At 42.4% G+C, this 19892-nt stretch overlaps 1 protein-coding gene across 12 annotated transcripts in view; it reads left to right on the top strand.

Moving 5' to 3' along the window:
• Positions 1-4253: 4253 nt before the first annotated feature.
• Positions 4254-19892, top strand: part of LOC147117316 (uncharacterized) — a 120385-nt gene continuing 104746 nt past the window's right edge. For all 12 annotated transcript variants that reach the window (XR_015078421.1, XR_015078420.1, XM_085988235.1 and 9 more), the window contains exons 1-4: positions 4254-4361; positions 4823-5548; positions 9021-9089; positions 16896-16920. Coding sequence is in view for 10 of the 12 variants with exons in the window: in XM_085988235.1 (XP_085844361.1) it covers positions 4838-5548; positions 9021-9089; positions 16896-16920 (805 nt within the window). In the remaining 2 variants the exon portion in view is untranslated. The remainder of the gene's footprint in view (positions 4362-4822; positions 5549-9020; positions 9090-16895; positions 16921-19892) is intronic.

Raw genomic sequence — 19892 nt, 5'->3', positions numbered from 1 at the left:
TTCCACTTCATCAAGGCCCGCAACCTGCCTTACTCTATTGAGGAGGTCAGGGCCATGACCAGGAACTGCCAAGTCTGCGCTGAGTGCAAACCGCACTTTTATAGACCAGACAGGGCCCACCTGATAAAAGCCACTCGCCCCTTCGAGCGCCTGAGCGTTGATTTTAAAGGGCCTCTCCCCTCCTCCGACCGCAATGTGTACTTCCTCAATATTATTGATGAGTACTCTCGTTTCCCGTTCGCCATCCCCTGCCCGGACATGACCAGTGCCACGGTCTTTAAATGTCTGAACGACCTCTTCACCCTGTTCGGTTTCCCCAGCTATATCCATAGCGACCGGGGCTCATCGTTCATGAGCGACGAACTCCGTCAGTACCTGCTAACTAGGGGTATTGCCACAAGCAGGACCACCAGTTACAACCCCCGGGGGAACGGACAGGTGGAAAGAGAGAATGCGACAGTTTGGAAGGCCGCCTTGCTAGCCTTAAAGTCTAGGGGCCTTCCAACCTCCCGCTGGCAGGATGTGCTCCCCGATGCACTCCACTCTATTCGATCACTGCTCTGCACTGCCACTAACGCCTCCCCTCATGAGAAAATGTTTGTCTTCCCAAGGAAGTCCACATCGGGGACATCGCTACCGCCATGGCTGACGTCCCCAGGGCCGGTCCTACTGAGAAGGCACGTGAGGACCCATAAAACGGACCCCCTGGTCGAGAGGGTCGACCTCCTCCACGCCAACCCCCAGTATGCTTACATTGCATACCCGGACGGGCGGGAGGACACAGTCTCCATAAGAGACCTTGCACCCTCGGGGGCCGCAGTAACCCACTACTCACTACCACCCCCCCCCCACGATCCGATATCCAGCCCCAGCAGACGGCAGGCCTGGGCCCCGCAACCCGCTCGACATCTACGAGGACGACACGCCTGTGCCACAGCCCACGCAGGACTCGATGCCGGAAGCTCCACTACCCCTGCCGTCGCCACGCCGATCACAGCGGCAGACAAGACCTCCGGAGAGACTCCAATACACTAACTTTTAATACACTTCACCCCGCCGGACTCAATTTTAAACAAGGGGTGAATGTGGTAAACCACTGTTTGTATTCCACTGTGTACACGCCTGGACATGCCTCGGCTGACTCCTCCCACAAGTCCTAGTATAAAGGTGACTGCTCCCCAGCCCTTTGTATTTCTGGACCGGTCAACCACTTGAGGCAGACCTTCATTCTTTTGTTAATAAAAGCCTTTAGTTACTCTCTTAACTCTCAGTCTTTTATGAGTAATTGATAGCGCATCACAGATATGGATGCAGCCTCTCACAAGCCTATACAAGAGCTAAGGCCTCTCTCTCTGTTTGAGAGTACTTCCTCTCACAATCTGTTAAACTACGACTTACATAGCATATTGGCACCTCTTGTCCCTGTTGTTTCTGAACTAGTACTGCGCCTAAACCTATAGGACTAGCATCTGCTATCACCTTGGTTGGTGCGTCCTTATCAAAATATGCTAAAGTGCCGGCTCTGGCCAACTCTTCCTTGAGTGCACTGAATGACTGTCTCTGTTGTGATCCAAACTTAAATGGTATGTCTTTTCTCGTCAAGCGTCGCAGTGGCTCTGATAGTGTTGCAAACTGCGGGATGAATCTGCTACTGTACCCAACGAGTCCCAAGAAACTCCTCACCTCTGTAGCATTCTCTAGTTCTCGAGCTTCTGCCACCACTCGCACTCTCTCTGCTGTTGGTCCAATGCCCTTTTCAGACAACAGGATTCCCATGAAAATCAATCGGTCCATGTTGAATTGGCACTTCTCTGAGTTTAGTGTCAGTCCACTTTCCAATAGTCTGGTCATGACAGCGTGCAGGCGTCTGTCGTGCGTTTCCTGGTCATGTGCATGCACAATAATGTCGTCTGAGGTGTTTTCAACACCCTCTATTCCAGCTAAGGCATTAGCTATCTCGTGCTGATATTGCTCACTAGCTGAAGATACACCGAATATCAGCCTCTTGTACCTGTATACTCCGTTATGTACTGCAAACGTCGTGATTTGTCGTGACTCAGGGTCAGTTCTAGCTGGTGATAACCCCATTTCAGGTCTAGCTTACTAAACACCGTCGAGCCATTCATACCTTGGAGTATCTCATCAACGGTGGGGATTGGATATCATTCCCTCACTATTGCCTGGTTTGCTCATCTCATGTCTAGGCATAACCTTACATCCTTATCCGCTTTTGGTACAATAACCACAGGATTTACCCATGGGGTGTGACCAGTTACAGGTTCGATAATGTCCATGCCCCTCAATTGGTTTATTTTGGCCTCTATTGCCCCCCTTAAGTTGAATGGTATACGCCTGAGTGGCTGGGCCATAGGCTTCACTTGTGGGTCGATATACAAACTGATCTGTTTTGTGTTCAGCCTTCATACTCCCTGGAATACCTTTGGATACCGCTGTTCTAGTAGCTGTCTTACTTCTACCACAGCTGAGACATCTGTGCCTATTTTTAAAACTCCCAGTTTCATGGCTGTCTCCCTTCCTAGCAACGGCTCTCCATGGCCTTTAACCACAATGAACTCCACCTGCTCAGTTCTCTTACCTATTGTAATCCCACGTGAATACACCTTTAACTGACAGTGGTCGGCTAGAAGCATAAGAGAATAACTTTCTCCCTGTCTTAGGGACATGTGACTGACACTTAATGTGTTCTGACTATAATCCCTCCCATGTATTCTCATCTATCACATTATTAGTTGCACCCGAATCAATTAACATTCTCAGGTTTACTCCCCCCACACAAAAGGTAAGTCTCTCTGTCACTTTATTTCTGGTAACAGCAAGTGCACAGTTATTTTGTTCCTCTACATTGTTCACAGTGTTTCTTTGTACCCTTTGTGCGGCATACTTTGGAGAAATGATCCTTTCTCTTGCACTTATGACACATTTGTCCGCGTGCTGGGCATTTCGGATCTCTGCCCATGTGGTCTGTGTGTCCACATCTGTAACATTTCCATTCGTTCCTATCGCCATTTCCCTTTGGTTTCTCTGTCGAGCTTTTCGCATAATACCCTCTTTTCTGTGTAACACGACGAACAGTATCTGTCTCCACCTTCTCTGTACATGGCATGGCTGACATCTGCTCCTCGATGTTTTCACATTGTGAGGCCAATTGTAATGTGCGGGCGAGCGTTAGACCATGCCCTTCCTCTAGCAATTTCCTCCGCACATAGGCTGACGTGCACCTACTCAGGATAGCGTCTCTTATTTGATTATCCGCATTCCCCCCAAAAGCACAGTCTTTAGCAGCCTGCCGCAAGCGAGTAGCAAATTGTTGCACAGTCTCACCTGTCTTCTGGGACAACTTATGAAAAGTCTGTCTAGCAAATGCTGCATTGACCTGGGGCACGAAGTAGTGATTCAAAGCACTAACCGCCGCCGTGTAGTCTGCTGGCTCTCCTGTGTCCGGTAGAGTCGAAAAGATATCCTGGACATCTGGTCCTGCTAGGTGTAGAAGTAGAGCTCTTCTCCTCTGCTTTGTGGCAACTGTAGAGGTCTCGTCGATAATGAGTCCTTTGCCGTCGGCATAAAGCTCAAAAGACGTTAACCACCTTGTCCATCTTGGACCCAATGTGGCTGGCTTGGCGAAGCATGCAAAATTTTGAATGCCGGTCTTCTCCATCCTAACTAAAACTTGGGCATCTACCCATTTAAAATGATTCCCGTTCGTTATCCTCATCGCCAATGTTGTAACTATGCTTTAATACGTTCAATCAAGCATGTAGATACGTCGAATTAAATCAGAGTCAGGCAGACAGGTTATAACTGATTTTTACTTTATTGGTAAAATGGCTGACTGCTGCTTTCCTGGGTAATTCCCATAATGCAATGCACATTACATTACCGTATTAACTGGTGTTAAACTCGCACAGTAGATTACCGTATTGACTGGTGTCAAACTCGTAATCAATACACGACACTAAGAAATTTTGCCTTGCTCTGCTGTGTAACCTACATTTTCGGTCCTGGCTACTTTGCTGTGCTCCCACCCTGTGTGTCCCCAGTTTAGAAAATATGGTCCCTTACTGTAAAAGCTTCAAAATTGGAAATAACTAATTAAAATAAAACGCTTTGAAAACACTGCGATTCTTTTTTTTTTTTAATTTGCACCTTGCAGCGCCCGCAGACGGTCGAAGGTATCTGCGTGGATTGCTGCGATGGCGGGAAAGATTTTCGCTCAGCTTCCCGCGAGCGGGCTGCGCGCCGGCAAGGAGGAAGTGACGTTGGGAGGGTGACGGAAGTGGATCGCTGACCTCACGGGGTGACGGTGAAGAGATTGTGCGCGTCGGTTGAGAGCCGCGAGTTGGGTAAGTGCGCGGCGTCTCTGTCCAGGAACGACCCGAGAGATGGTGATGCACCGCGGTTAAACATCAGGTTAACGGGCGACAGAGACCCGGAGAGTGGGGGGCGGGGGCGGGGTTTGGTGGAGCGGCGGGAGCTGCAGCTGCACCCCACCCCAAGCCGGGCCGCGAGCTGCCGGTTCTCGGGTAGGGTTGCGGCCGGCCCGCTCACTAACACATTCAGACCCGCGATCGCCCGTGGGGCTGCACCAGTCCCGCTCTTACTCCCAGTGTGTTTTACACAGTATCTTGTGAGTGGGAGCTGCTACCAAAGAAAAGTGATGAGTGCCGCTGACTGGGCCTCTTCCCCACCGAAATAGATCATCATATATTTTCCATGTTTAGATGTTTGAAATATACCTGTGTGAGATTTAGCTGAATTTTTCATGGCTCGAATGAAAAACATCTGTCTTTTTAACTCGTTGTAGATTTCGTATTGAAACATGAGTGATGCAGCTGAAGTTGTCCAAGTCAGCAAAGATGGGAAAGATACAACTAAGAGTGACATAGGCCAAGCACCAGCTAATGATGATGGAAAAGAGATTACAAAGAAAGATTCAAGTGAAGTCCAACATCCCGATACCAGTAGTGAAAAAGTCATGGCCAAGAGCCCTGAAGGCCAAATCCGAGCTCAAGCCAATAGTGGGCAAGATGACTTAATGGGTCACGCAGGCCAAGCTGAAGCTAACCGTAGTAGACAAGATGAAAGTGAGAGTGACACAGATAAAGTCCAACTTGAAGCTAACCATGCTGAAAATGACATGGCTAAGGTTGCTGTGGACCATATTCAAGAGAGCAGTGGTGTGCAAGACACAGCTGGAAATAACACAGGTGAAATCCAATCTCAAATTAACAGTAGTGAAAAAGATGCAGCTAAGAGTGAGACAGGATTAATCCAAATTCACACTTCTGATTATGGACAAGATGAAGCTCTGAGTGAGACAGACCAAGTTCAAGATCAAGTTAACATTGGTAGACAAGATGAAGCTCAGAGTGAGTCAGGCCAAGTTGAAGATCGACCTACCAGTAGTGGACAAGATGAAGCTCAGAGTGAGATAGGTCAAGTCCAAGATGAAGCTCAGTGTGGGCCTCCGGCGAGTGGTGGATCTTTGGCTAGTAAAGATGGAAAATCTGTGACACTGTTTTGGTGTGATGTAAGTATTTAAACTCTTTCAGAAAGGCTCTTTGACATTTTGTTTTATACATTACTTATTGGGCCGTAATGTGCGGCCCCTATGGGTATGTACGAGGTGTGTACCCACCCGTAAGGGCTGCACAAGTTCTGGGTTTAGGCATGCGAAGCGCATGCACAAAAACCCGGAACTTGCGCTCTGTCAAAAATGTTCTTGACAGACCATCCGCATCCCCGGGGAAAGGGCATCTGCTGGCGGAGAGTTGGGCTATTTGCCCAGCGAATGCCAATGAAATTCTTAAACCTGGTAAAAGTAGGCATAAGGCCTGCTTTTACCAGCGTAAGAGTTAAAAAAAAATATTTTAAACATTTTTTAATCAATCATTTATACATTTAAAAAACTTGTACAATAAGGTAAGTTTATTTTTAGCCCCTTTAAAACATTTAAATTTATTTTTCAAAATTTTTTGTTTTTGTGTTTTAATTTAATTAAATGACATTTTAATTAATTTTAAATATGTAATGTTTTTTAAAAATTTATTTGACGTATTTATAGATGTATTTTTTGGGGTAATCCCATTCATGCTTATGGGGTATCCGCGCATACGGAATCCTTTCATTCGTCGGGCTGGCCCACGTGACCCCAGGGGCGCTTGCGAACCGCGTGTGCCCGTAAGATACGTGGGCCTCTCCCCGCAGGTACCTGCAGAGGCCCAGGACTGCAAATCTCAGAACCTCCCGGACCACCAGGTGGGTGGGCATTTTATTTGCGGATCGGAGGTATTTCCCTGCGGGAAGCCTCCGACCGCAAATTCAGGGCCATTGTTTTTGATCTGAGATATTACACATCAGTGTTATCACTAGATTTATTTATCAACTGCAGTAGACTAGGCAAACAATTATTAAGTGATTTATTTCACTTTTCAAAAAAAGCTAATCCGAGATTATGGCTGTATGCTTTGCTGTGTAATATTGAAGTTGTCTAATGTTCAAATTAATTTGGTTATATTATGATACTGGGGCTAAATACTGATTCTGGCTTCTTAACTTACTGTTAAAAAAGTTGTATGTGTAGCAGTGAGGTTCTCTAAATGTTATTCTTCCACCTGCTTTGGTGGGGTTGGTGGATAATGAAGTACAGTTCAGGACTGTACTTAATAATGAAAAGTTTTTTTGGGTGCGGTGATGTAAATTATTTGAAGTAGACAAACTTTTGTAGTTATCAGTTCTATTATAAATAAGCTTTTACTGTCCCCATTCCCCTGCCTGCCGCTTGTATTTTTTTGTTTATACACAGGTTTTATAAGTGTGAAAATATAAAAATATAGATTTCATTTTCACTAAGATTCTATAAAATTATAATTATAAATAAAGCTCTGGGGTATTACAACTTCTTTCCTTTGCATTTCTCACTGTGCACAGCTGAAGTCTTTCGCCTCTTCCTCCTGTTCCTAACCTTCTGGCAAGTGCAATGCTTGGATATATCTTGGTCTGAAGTACATTTCGTTTCAGTAATGAATAATGGATTTATTATACTTTTTCTTTGTGTTTAAATCGGTTTTGAAGACACTTCAACTTTTTGCAGCAGGAATTGATACTGTTACATTGAGCTTTTGCAATTCCAAGGCGAACCGTCTTGCAGTTCTTGCCCTGATTTCCAGCAATTGAGAAATGAAGAGCATAAGTATTATTTCATGTTACTGAAACATCTGTTGTATGTATCTTCAAAATGATGGTACAAAGCATATCGGGTAATAAAATAGGTCTTTTGTATCATAAGATATTTAAACACGTAGACTTGACCACATAATTAATTAGCAATGAAGTTGAGCAAATTGGATTTAGTCTACCATTCATTATCTGAATATGTCACATTTGAAACATTCAGTTTCAACAATGATTCTAATGTCAAAATATTCAAAGTGCTGATGTAAACAAATACATCAATCAAAGTCTTATTTTTATGCACGGTGTTGTGGAAGAATTCCATAAAAGCATGCATTGATCCAGTTTACGCTGCAGGGGTTGATGCTTGTTTGTAAATACTACAGAGGTTGTTGAGCAGTGTAACTTGATTTTTAAAAAGATTCTGGAAGAGTAAAATTATAAAGCAGATACATGTATTTTTTTAAAGTTTAATTTTGGTAAGTTTTTCTTTAAATTGACACCTCAATAAAGAATGAAACCAGACTATCGCATCTTGGGCGCAGTGCGTGGTGCAGAGTTGGGGGAAGGGGGTTGAAACATGCATTGGCTGTATCATGAAAAATTCTTTTCTGTGGATTGCAACTGGACAGAGGAATTTTGGGTAGAAAGTGATGTGCAAGTATCTTTTTAGACTGAATGTAATTTGGGGCCAAATGTTTCATATAATATGGTTTGTGAATAAAGTTGAAATTGTTTAGCATGGTCCAACATTACCCTCTACAAGATACGCTAACAGCATAAACCAGGCCTATATGACTCAGCATTAGCAAACCAAAATGGAGGACAGGAAAAGACCAGCTGGCCCATTGAGCCTGTCCCATGCTACCACAGTAAGTGATGTATTTACCCACTTTAGCCTTTCTTAGAATAAACCTCAGAAATCTGAAAACTTAGAAAGAAAGAAGAAACACTTGCATTTATATAGTGCCTTTCACGACCACCAGACATCTCAAAGCGCTTTACAGCAAATGAAGTACTTTTGAAGTGGAGTCACTGTTGTAATGTGGGAAACGTGGCAGCCAATTTGCACACAGCAAGCTCCCACAGACAGCAATGTGATAATCTGTTTTGTTACATTGGTTGAGGGATAAACTTTGGCCAGGACACCGGGGATAACTCCCCTGCTCTTCGAAATAGTGCCATGGGATCTTTTACATCTGAGAGCACAGACGGGGCCTCAGTTTAACGTCTCATCCGAAAGACGGCACTTCCGACAGTATAGCACTCCCTCAGTACTGCACTGGAGTGTCAGCCTAACTTTATGCGCTCAAATCCCTGGAGTGGGACTGGAACCCACAACATTTTGACTCTGAGGCGAGTGTGCTACCAACTGAGCCACAGCTGACATACTTAATTAAAAAAAACTTCGAAGTGAGTGCTGACACCCCGTATCTAACCACTTGGTCGAGGCACCCCTGCTGTCTCTGTGGAACTAAACCAGAATGAGTCAGTGCTGTTTTGTCTTTGTTTCCCAATTTTTTCTTGTTCTTAGTTTAGCTTTCAGTTTATTTTCATTTAAAATAACCTCATCTATATGTTTAGTGCTTTTCTCCCTTTAGTTAAACAATTTTTTAAAAAACACTGACCTTTTCTCTGGAACATCCTGTTATCCACTTTGGAGATGTGAGCAATATTTAATTTTTTTAATCCCAAAGATGCTAACAGTTGACCTACTTCACTTATAGAAACTTGTAGTATAATCTAGTGAAATGTTTCATGCCTAAAGATTTTAATTCTATCTTTTTAATTTATCATTTGATGTTGAAAAAAATATATTTTTATTCTAGATTTGCAAAGTAGTTTGCACATCTGCTCTGAATCTCCAGATGCATTTCCTTGGCTTTAAGCACAAAAAGGTAAGAACAGTTTCAGTGACACTATAATTAAACACTTCCCTCTGTTAAAGTATGCTGATAACTTTACTCGTAAATTTCAACAGTAAATATGCTCTTAGAAAATAGTGGTGTATCAGTACTGTTATACACTTTCAAATACCGTGGAACCTTGATTATCCACAGTCATTATCTGCTTTCTTTGATTATTTATAAAAATGTTCATGGGAGTTGATGTTGGGAGAGTAGCTAAAGTCAGGTGGGTCAGAGGACCAGTGGGATTTAGGGCTGCCAGTAAATCTGCTTAAAAATAGAACCTCTCATTCAGGTAGAGAAGACAATGTTGCATTGAAATCAGAAAAAAAGTAAATCCATTGATAGCAAATGTGCCATTCTGGGTTACCAGATTACAACCTTAGTCAACCTTATTTTGAGAATTTTCATTTATTATTCTAAAGAAACTACAGCACTGGAGTATTTTTTATGATGTGTGTGAACAGAAAGCAAATGTTTCCGATTACGACAGCGATCAATGGGGCTGACCAGTTAGGGCCGCCAGCATTTGATAGAACAATCATTAGTAAAATAGGAATGCTCGGGACTCTGTTAGTTATCTTGCAGTAAATTTCCCTCCATTTATGGGGCATAATTGAGGTTTCATTGTACTTGGCGTGCAAAGCTTACCTGCTGTTCTATATACTTCTCTAAATTAGATGGTCCTTGCATTTTGCTACAGTTTTTATTGCTAGTTTAAGTGGATTAACTGAATTCATTCTGAACATATTTCTCTAGTTTGTTTTCCTAGATTGTTTAGGAAATCTTAGGACCTAGTTTTTTAAAGTTTTTATAATTTTCTGATCTAGTACTGTAAGTACAGGTACACTATCCCTTATCCGAAAGCCTTGGGACCAGCTGAGTTTCGGTTTTCGGAATTTTTCGGATTTCAGAAAAATTTAATATAAATTCAGAAAAAGTTAGTATCTATATATATAAAGCGGCTCTTCTGTCTGTCCCGATGTCTGTCCGTTCTCTATACGTTTGAAAGTTACAGAGCGTACCGACGCGCACGTCGCCTCAAAAGAAAGCTTGCGATTCCGGACCGGTCATAGGCGTATTTACGTTTCGGCCGGACAAAAATCCCGCCCGCGGTATCCCAAAAACGTTCAGCGTTCCGCTCATTAGCATCTCATTAGCGACTGTGTGACGTCGAGGTCCACCAATCGGACGGCGGGTTCCTTCCTACAGTTGAGTGTCGAGTGACTCGACGATTGACCAATCCTACGCTTCGGTGACCTGACCGGTCGACCAATCGGTGCGTGTGGGGGCGGGCCTTATCCTTCTGAACCGAGGTGAGTGGCCGCCATCTTGATTTTTCACAATTTTTTCCCCCACACTTTGTGTGTTAGGGAACTAAGGTAAATATTTTAATGATGTGTTAGGGAATTAAATAACAATTTAATAGGGGGGGGGAGGAGCCTCGGGAAATCGCGGGGGTGGTAGAGCCTCGGGAAATCGCGGGGGTGGTAGAGCCTCGGGAAATCGCGGGGGGGGTGGAGCCTCGGGAAATCGCGGGGGGGGGGGGGGGAGCCTCGGGAAATCGCAGGGGGGGGGGAGAGCCTCGGGAAATCGCAGGGGTGGGGAGAGCCTCGGGAAATCGCAGGGGTGGGGAGAGCCTCGGGAAATCGCGGGGGGGGGGAGCCTCGGGAAATCGCGGTGGGGGGTGGGGAGAGCCTCGGGAAATCGCGGGGGGCTCGCGCCGCCCGCACTGACCGCGCATGCGCCGCCCGCGAGAGCCCGCTCCCGGCGCCGGCCGCCGCTCAGCATTCCCGCTATCGGAACGGCACCGGACCTCAGGCGCTAGGCAGGGGGAGGGGCCGGAGAGAGGGACAGAGGGGAGTGGGGGAGGGGTGGGGGTGGGCGAGGGGAGGGAGACAGGGGAGGGGAGGGAGAGGGGAGGGAGGGATAGGACAGGGAGAGGACATGACAGGGAGAGGGGGGACACACAGGGGCAGGGAGACCAAGCGCCCCAAAATTGCCCTCGCAACGCGGGGCTCCCCAGCTAGTTTAATATAAATTGTAAAAGTTCAGGCTACCTCTTGCGACTGTTCCGTGTCTCATTCCCCTTCCTGCTTCTCTGGAAAGCCGGATATTGGCTGACTCCTACTAAGCTGGCCCGCAAATCAGGTCGGGGGGGTGGCGGGGGGAGAAAAGAATATCGGACGGGCCGCGGTTCAGGTCGGGGGTGGTTGGGGTCGGGGGGAGAAAAGAATATCGGTCGGGTCGGGAGAAAAGAATATCGGACGGGCCGCGGTTCGGGTCGGGTCGGGAGAAAAGAATATCGGACGGGCCGCGGGTCGGGTCGGGGGGAGAAAAGAATATCGGACGGGCCGCTGCAGCTATCGGACGGGCTGCTGTATTGTTGGGTTCACTCTCCCGGTACCTCCTTCACACTGCCCGGCTCGGCCTGCAATCTCCTACCCAGGAGGGAACTCTGTGACCCTCTGCCCTGCTCAGCGTAAGTCATGCGCCACTCTGGTCATGTCGTGCGTACGACTTACGCTGAACAAAGAAACTTTCGGTTTTTAGAGGCTTTCGGAAGTTTGGATAAAGGATAGTCTACCTGTATGTACTTTCAGAGAACTACTGTGAGAAATGTTTGTAAAAAAAATTCTATGGTACAAAACTATTTGACTAAAATTAACATCTGAAGTGGCTGCTCCTGCTTGATATCTGAAACACAGACTTGCACGTGAGCTTACGGCCTGTGCAAAAAGAATCTCTAGACTTTGTGACACTAGTTGCATGTTCAGTTGCCTAGCAACTCCAGACCAACAAAATAGCTTTTGAAGATAATTATTTGGGCTGTGCTGGGTTAGGGTGTGTATTGAAGTTGGGAAGTTTTTTTAGAATAAAACATTGAACACTTGGAAGTGTTATCCCAGGTTTGAGAATTTACTCTCCCCATTTTAAAGAATTGCTTGATTGATGACTCGCACCTGTGTGGCATGAGTTTAAAGGGTATACTGCACTTTCAAATCTCAAATAAATCCCTCTAGCTGATTTTAAAAACTAAGAATAACAGCACCACACTTTACTGAGATTTTTTTGGTGTAGCTGAGGTTATTCTCATTGCTTACAACAGTAATGTAACAAAATGTTGGGAGCATTTTATTACAGATGTCGTAATCATGTGTATGCCTGTGGCAGAGTTAGTGCACCTTTTTTATGACTTTCATTACAGCAAAACACAAATCTCATAGAATTCAATAGAACCTACATTCATCCACTAAATCAAATGAGTCATGGTATTATAATTTCAGATTGCCTGCAGTTAAATTACTCTGATGGGGCTAAAATTTTGCCACAATTTTGGCTGTCAATAACTTTACATTTTTAAATGCGTGTTTTCTAATTACCATTGGCTGTTTAACTCAAAGTAACCTGTGACTGCACAAAATATGCAAAAGAACTGCTTTGAACAGGGTTGTATTACTATATAGATCACAATTTTTATTTCCCAGTAATCTACCAAAGCATTCACCAAGTGAATATCACTCAGCACTGCATTCAAACACTGGAATTGTTTTTGCTAATTTGCACAAAACGTTTACATTTCATTGAATTACTACATTTCACAATGTATTTCTTGGGAGTATGTTTCAAGACTAATCTAACCTTCAAGTTTATATGAGTGTAAATCATTTCTTTTATTCTGCATTTTCTAACCCAGAATAAATGACAGCTTTGTAAAGTGTTCTACTTTGGCCACCAAAATATCTTTTGGTGGATATGATTTGACCATGAAAAATGGTCATGCCATTGAAGTCTGGACTGGTAGCCATACCATCTATTTCTCTTGTTAAATTTAGAGGTTTGAAGGTTTCCATAAAGAAACAGGGACACCCAAATTTAAATCCCATTCTTGACAGACACACTCAGGCTTCCCATACACATCAGATTTGCCAATCTTCGTTGAATTGTCAGCGGAAGAAGTAAGAACCTGCTGAGAGAGGTAGCTGCCTGCATCCTTGATATGCCTTTTAGTCGGTTGATCAAGGAGCAGTGATAAGAGCATCTGAAGATCTTCATGGGTAGACGGTCCAGCCTTTCCAACAGAGGAGGACGTTATGGACTTTTAGGGAGGGAGAAAAGAAGAGGAGTGTCTTCACTGAATACAAGGCTGGATTTTCCTTGATGTGCATCAGCTACCTCTCAGCAACCCTAATTATTAATGACCATATGAGGAGGTGACCTGGGTTGCTGAGCTACATAAAATACTTTGCTGAGCTCTGAATTTTTTTGCATCTATAATCTCATTGAGGCTGAACAAAATATTGTGCAAGACTTAAAATGCTGAATGTCAAACATCTTGACAGAGCAATGACTGAGTCTTTCCTGTGGAAAATCAGTTTATTGGTGCTTACAAATTAGCGCACATGGTCTAAATTTTTTATTGTGCATTGGTAATTACTAGTGCTTTATATGTAAAATGTGTTAATGTTACTACAGAAAACTATTGCTGTGCTTTTTAAAGGTTTAAACCAGTTTCACACCAGCATGAAATCCACGGCACAGGGAGATGTATGAGTTTTATTTTAAAACAAATTTAAAGTAAAGTAATCAGAGATTTAACTCCACTTTTATTTTAAAACAACTGTGAAGATGGGCTTATTTTTCTCATCAAATTGGTTGTAGCCTATAGAGTCCTAAACCCCTCTTGGAAATGGGACACCTCTTTGAATTCAACTTTAGTGCTTTGGCCTTAATTTGCAGTGCAGTACAATGATTTTAAGGAACAAAAAGGTTGATGGTTTTTCCCTCCTGAGGGTTACAGTGTTCTCAAAGAAAAAAATCACCACGCTGTTAAAATGAATATGAAAACAAAATCTACAGTCTATGAAATAAAATGCAATCCATGTCTTGGTGGCAATGCTTTTTCTATGAATTGCCCTTCATAAAGTAGATTGTATCGTACCCAGTCAGTATAGTTTAGTGCAGTATGAATCCATCCAGGTCAGGGCCACGAGGGGTTTAACTCACTTTGTGGATCTATTCAGGACAAATACCTGAAGGAAATATCCACATCTTATGGCATACCAAAAGTAATATTTTTGAACATGTGAAGTTGAAACTGATTTGGGAGCATTACTTTGAGACTTAGTATACTAACCCTTTCTGACCCTAAATTATACAACAGTGAATGTAAATCATAAGCTGCTGAGTGAGAAATGGTTAAATGTTAAAGGAACTCAGTAAGCTCCGCACTATATATTGACTGACCTGAGTTTGTCACCATCACATTTGTGAAAATTCTGGAAAACCAATTCCTGCCATGGAACATTAGGAACAGGAGTAGGCCAGTTAGCCCCTCGAGCCTGTTCCGCCATTCACTTAGATCATGGCTGATCGGCACTTCAACTCCATTTTCCACCTTTGCTCTTGATACCCTTGCCTAACAAAAATCTATTTATCTCGGTCTTGAAAGCTCCAATTATCCTAGCATTCACAGCCTTTTGGAAAAGATATCCAATTTTCTACTACCCTTTGTGTAGAAAAAGTGCTTCCTGATTTTGTTCCTGAATGGCCTAGCTCTCTAATTTTAAGATTATATCCTTGTTCTTGATTCCCCCACCAGAGGAAATAGTTTATCCGTATCTACCCGACCAAATCCTTTTAACATTTTAAACAACTCTATCAGATTACCCCTCAATCTTCTTTACTCGAGGGAATACAAGCCAAATTTATACAACCTGACTTCATAATTGAACCCTTTCAGCCCTGGTATCATTCTGGTGAATCTGCGCTGCACCCCCTCCAAGGCCAATATATCCATCCTGAGGTGCGGTGCCCAGAACCGAACGCAGTGCTCCAGATGGTGTGTGACCAAGGCTCGATGCAACTGAAGCATTACTTCCTCGCTTTTGTATTCCAGCCCCCTTGAGATATAGGCCAACATTTCATTAGCCTTTTTGATTACTTTTTGTATCTGTCTATTGGCTTTTAATGATTCATGTACTTGGACACTCAAAATCTGCTCCTATAGTTCCTAGTTTCTCACCATTAAGAAAATACTCCGATTTATCTTTCTTGGGTACAAAGTGGATGACCTCGCACTTGCCCACATTGAACTCCATTTGCTGTACTTTTGCCCACTCACTTAATCTGTGTCCCTTTGCACTACTTACTGTCCCTCCTAACTTCGTGTCATCTGCAAACTTGAATATATAACTATTCCTTCATCCAAGTCATTAATAAATAGGGTGAAAGGTTGAGCCTCCAGAACAAACCCCTGGGGAGCACTATTTGTCACGTCCTACCAATCAAAGTACCGACCCTCTGTCTCCTACCTCCCAGCCAATTTCCAACCCAAGTCAAAAGGCTACCTCCAATTCCATTTTTGCTGTTAACCTCTTGTGTGGAACCTTATTGAATGCCTACTGGAAGTCCATATAGATGATATCCATAGACACTCCCTTATCTACCTTATTAGTGACCTCCTCAAAAAAAAAAAAAAAAAAAAAAAAATTAATCTGTCTTCTCCCTACACAGAAGGTTGAGAGCACTCAACAACAAAAAGATTGCAAAATTCATTAACAATACTAAATGATGTTTAACCTTGGTAAAAACTTAATTAGCTCCCTAAAATGTTGCGTTTCATTTTTGATGTACCTTGCCCTTTGTTATAGTGGAAGATGATTCTAACTAATTATCACCATAACAAATGCAGTAAACACCTACACTCCAGAAGCATATATTGTGTGGTGTCCTTCGATATGGCCATTGTCCACCAGCTTAGTAAGAGGCAACCATCAGTGGGAGAAATATTTGTGCTGGCTGTGGAATATCGTTATCATGGGAATTTGGTGGAACCTGCAAGAATTACATTTGTTGGCTGAAAGGTTCAAATTGACAACACTCAAAGTAAAATTAAATTCTGCCAACTTAATCAACTTTTCAATGATGAAAGCACTATATACACTACTATACTGTATATGATTATCCTGGCAGAAAAACGTTTTTTGTAAGATTTGCCCCTGTGGGGAAGTAGAGATTATGTAACTGCAAACCAGTATAGGTAATGTACATTCAATAATTTATTTTTTAAAATCCTATACACTAAAATAAACTGAGATTGCCATGAAAACTTCAATTAAATAAGTCTAAGTTTGTTCCCTTTAAGATTGAACCATGGATAGCACTAGAATATTTAAACCAGAATTATGTAAAGAAGGAATCTTATGATCAAGTAGTCAGCAATTTGTCATTAAAATAATCTCTCAAATCTGTACAATCATTCAGTAATTTCAAATAGTACTGGGTGAAATTTTTATTAAAGTGATGTTCTGAAATAGACCTTTCTTCTGAAATGATGTTGAGGCTTTTTATTTTCTGCACGGTCAGAAAATTCCAAACTTTGCCTGGGGTTGACACCAACTTTTTAATTGGATGCTTTCTAAGTAATTGATCCAAAATTTTCACTTCCACAGAACAGTGCAGAGGCATGTCTCATTATTGTAGAAACATTGCAGAGGTTGGGTTCGTCAGTTTGTAGCTGTAACCACCAGCCTTCCGTGCACAGTCTCTATATCCACTTGCTTTATGCAGTCGGCTGTGTGTTACTGTTGACCCCTGTTTGTATTCTTGCATTTTTGCAGAGCAGCCACAGGTTTCCTTAATTTAAGCAAGCAGTGAAATGGTGGCCTTCAGAGCAAAATTTGCAAAAGGCGTATTTTAATGAAATGTTTCAGTTTTATGTCCCAACAGAAACAATCTCGCTAACATTTTCTGTTCCCTTTCCTGGTTGATTCTCTCCAAACATCATTATGGCAGATTGAAGCAGCCTTAAAATTGAATGGTAAGTATTGCAGGATTCCTTGTGGATCCTGTTCCCATCTCTACAGATGTTACACATGTAAAATCTTCATGATGTGAGGTTTAATTTCAACTGTTGGTGTTTATTAAAACTAATGAACATCTATAAATTTTTGTTTTAATAGTTCTGAGAATACCTTTCATAAGGTGGTTGACAACAATGAAAAATACAGTAATTGGGACATCTGATTTTGTTGCATGTACTGAAAGAATGCAACAAATTTAATTTCCAAAATATTACTGCGTGGTCAATCTTTTGAGAACTACTAAACTAAATGGGATGCTATAATACTGTTCTCCACTCTTATTGGCCCATTGTCTCCAACAACACAACTTTTCTAGGAAGTCTCAATTTTGAGTTGCACTTCACCTTTGCTGAGTGACAACAAGGTGGTTATTCATTGCAGATATCCTCTAGTCCATCCTTTCGGCAAGAGTACATAGTGGGATATGGTATAAGGCCCAGGAAAAGCATATTGATGTTAGACCGTATGTTCCAGATAGACTTCCCAATGTTTTTTTCCCTTCTTTCCATTCTCTCCCAGAAACTATGAATTACTGCTGAGGTATAGTTGGCGTCATCTGCCTTCTGTCGCCTCATTCAAGTGTCCATACTTCATGTGTGAGCCTGGACTGTGAGTGTTGACAGACTATTTTACCCTGGAAGGCATCACAGCCAAGTCCAATACTGTCCTTGCCCCACGTCTACGCACCACATGTTCAGCACTGATGCATGAACTCATCTAGAGTAGGAGTTCTGGCTAGTTTCTGATTTATTTTCTTCCCTACCCAAGGCCAATTCAAGTGATGTGGTTGAGATGAATGAATTAAGCACAGACTAGGAATCAAATTTGTGACCTTCTGGGCAAAACCTTTACCTATCAAGATATTGGGAGACCTTACCACAGATTGTATTAATGGGCATTTGGAGAGATTGGATTACTTGAACGTTGGAATAGATTTCTTTGGAACATGAACTACAAGTGTGTCCAATTCTGCCTAGCTTGCTGCTTGTATTGGTGTGTCTCTTTTAGTTCAGTAATGGTGCCGAGATTCAATGCTCTTGTAAGAGAGAAAACAAAGGAGTGATATTGAAGATGTAAGTGGAAAGGTTCTATCATCACTCGTTAAGCAAGCCTGTTATCTTACTCTATGAAAGCTGGGTTAACATTCCTTTGATTTCTTGCTGGTAGTGCTGTTGCATTCCAGCATCAATATCGGACAGCTGGGCAAAGCCACCTAATGGAGGTTTTACAGATTGGAGGTAGATGTGTTTGTGAGGAAGAATAATTCTGTCTATAAAATGGGCTATTTTTAATTTTCACAATAACAAAAAATTCTATGGGTAAAATGTGATCACTGTCACTAAGGATAATTTACACTGCAGTTATGCAAAAATAAAAACCTGGAACTAAATCCGGTACCTCAATTTCTAGAAAAATAAATTGTAATCTTTCACCAGCAATGTATCTTAACTTGGGTAGTTATGCCTGGTGGAGTTGCAGTATCGGTGTGTCTTTAGATAGTACTGTAATGGTCCCTATCTATGCTTTAGTACATTGAGAGAAGAAAATAAGATAGTGGTGATGTCTTCTTTATTCAGGTAGTTAAGGCAGGTATTTTAGGAAAGTGCCTAGAAAAGTTAATACAGTATTGACTTGCATTTATAAAAAAATAAGTGCAGATTTTTAAACATTTCTAATTGTGATATTTGTTTTGTGGGCGGCTTTTCAAAGTATTTAAGTTGGGTCCTCAAAAGTAAATTAATAATTGTCCTGGCATCCTCTCCACAAAACTGATGGGAACTGTTATGTGAAATAATTAGTATTTCAGTTTGCAAAATGCTCAATATTGTTTTGTTTACTAAGATATATCTAAACAATACTGATTAATTGTTTAAAAGTATAACTGTAATTAATATTACAGTGCTGAAATATTATTGCTGGCTTCAAAGTTAATACAGTTTTCAGAGTGTAATCAGTGTGCCTTGTAATAACTGAATGAAAGCATTACAAGCTATTTTATATAGGCCATGGTTTAACTCTGACAAGTGCAGGTTAACAGAATATGATGCATTTTTATTATTTCTGAACAGAACCCCTATTGCAACATAAAATAAGTCGAGTCTGATACTAAGCATCATGGATATTTTCATGATGGAGCTCCTCTGCTTACTAGCCTCCTTGGTGGGAGTGGTGGAGTGATGGTAAAGGGGGTCTGTTTGGGGTCATGGTGGCTGCAGATGACGCACCTGACAGAATTTCTCACTAAGTCCTAAAACAAAACCCAGAATATCTCATTTACTCTCACACACATTATGCAATCTGATGTGCCAAAATTAATCAAGCAAACAACAATATATCAGTCACTAATGCCCTGTGTTTGGAGCTTCAGTTTTGATGGCCCAGTCCATCTTGTTTTATTCTTCAATCGTCTTAGATAAAGCACCTGCACTGGCACCGGAGCTGAAGAAGTAGGTCTTTAAATGAAGGCATAAAGGTCAGCACTTGGTCTTTGGCTTCATGTGGTTAAAGCTAAACTTATTTGGGTTTCTGATGTTCAGAAAGGTGGTGAACTGAAACAGTCAAGAAACCTGAAATATCAGTTCAGATGGTCTAGGTTTCACTGAAGCTGAATTCTGGGTGTTCGTCCCTTTGCGTGCATTGTTGTCCTGAGGAGTTTTGGATGCAATGTCGTGTTTGGTATAGCTTAGAACTGTCTTAAGCTGTTACCACTGCTACTGCATCCACAGCATTCCCTCAAAGATCAGTGTGTGAAGGAGTAAGTTGGTGCTGTATAATGAAAGATGATCACTTCTATTCAACTTCTGCAGCAAAACATTTTGCAAGCATAAACATCATCATCTGACACCATTTTTATTCTTTCTGGGCACAGTTTCCAATATCTTAATTAATTGGTTTGATGAGGTATTGTGCCTGAAGAGATAGAAATGAA

This window comes from Somniosus microcephalus, chromosome 5 (assembly GCF_052327205.1).
Source record: "Somniosus microcephalus isolate GS21.2 chromosome 5, FLI_Smic_1.0, whole genome shotgun sequence".
Taxonomy (NCBI): Eukaryota; Metazoa; Chordata; class Chondrichthyes; order Squaliformes; family Somniosidae; genus Somniosus; species Somniosus microcephalus.
Note: the sequence above shows the minus strand (reverse complement) of the source record. Positions and strands in the feature narration are given on the sequence as shown.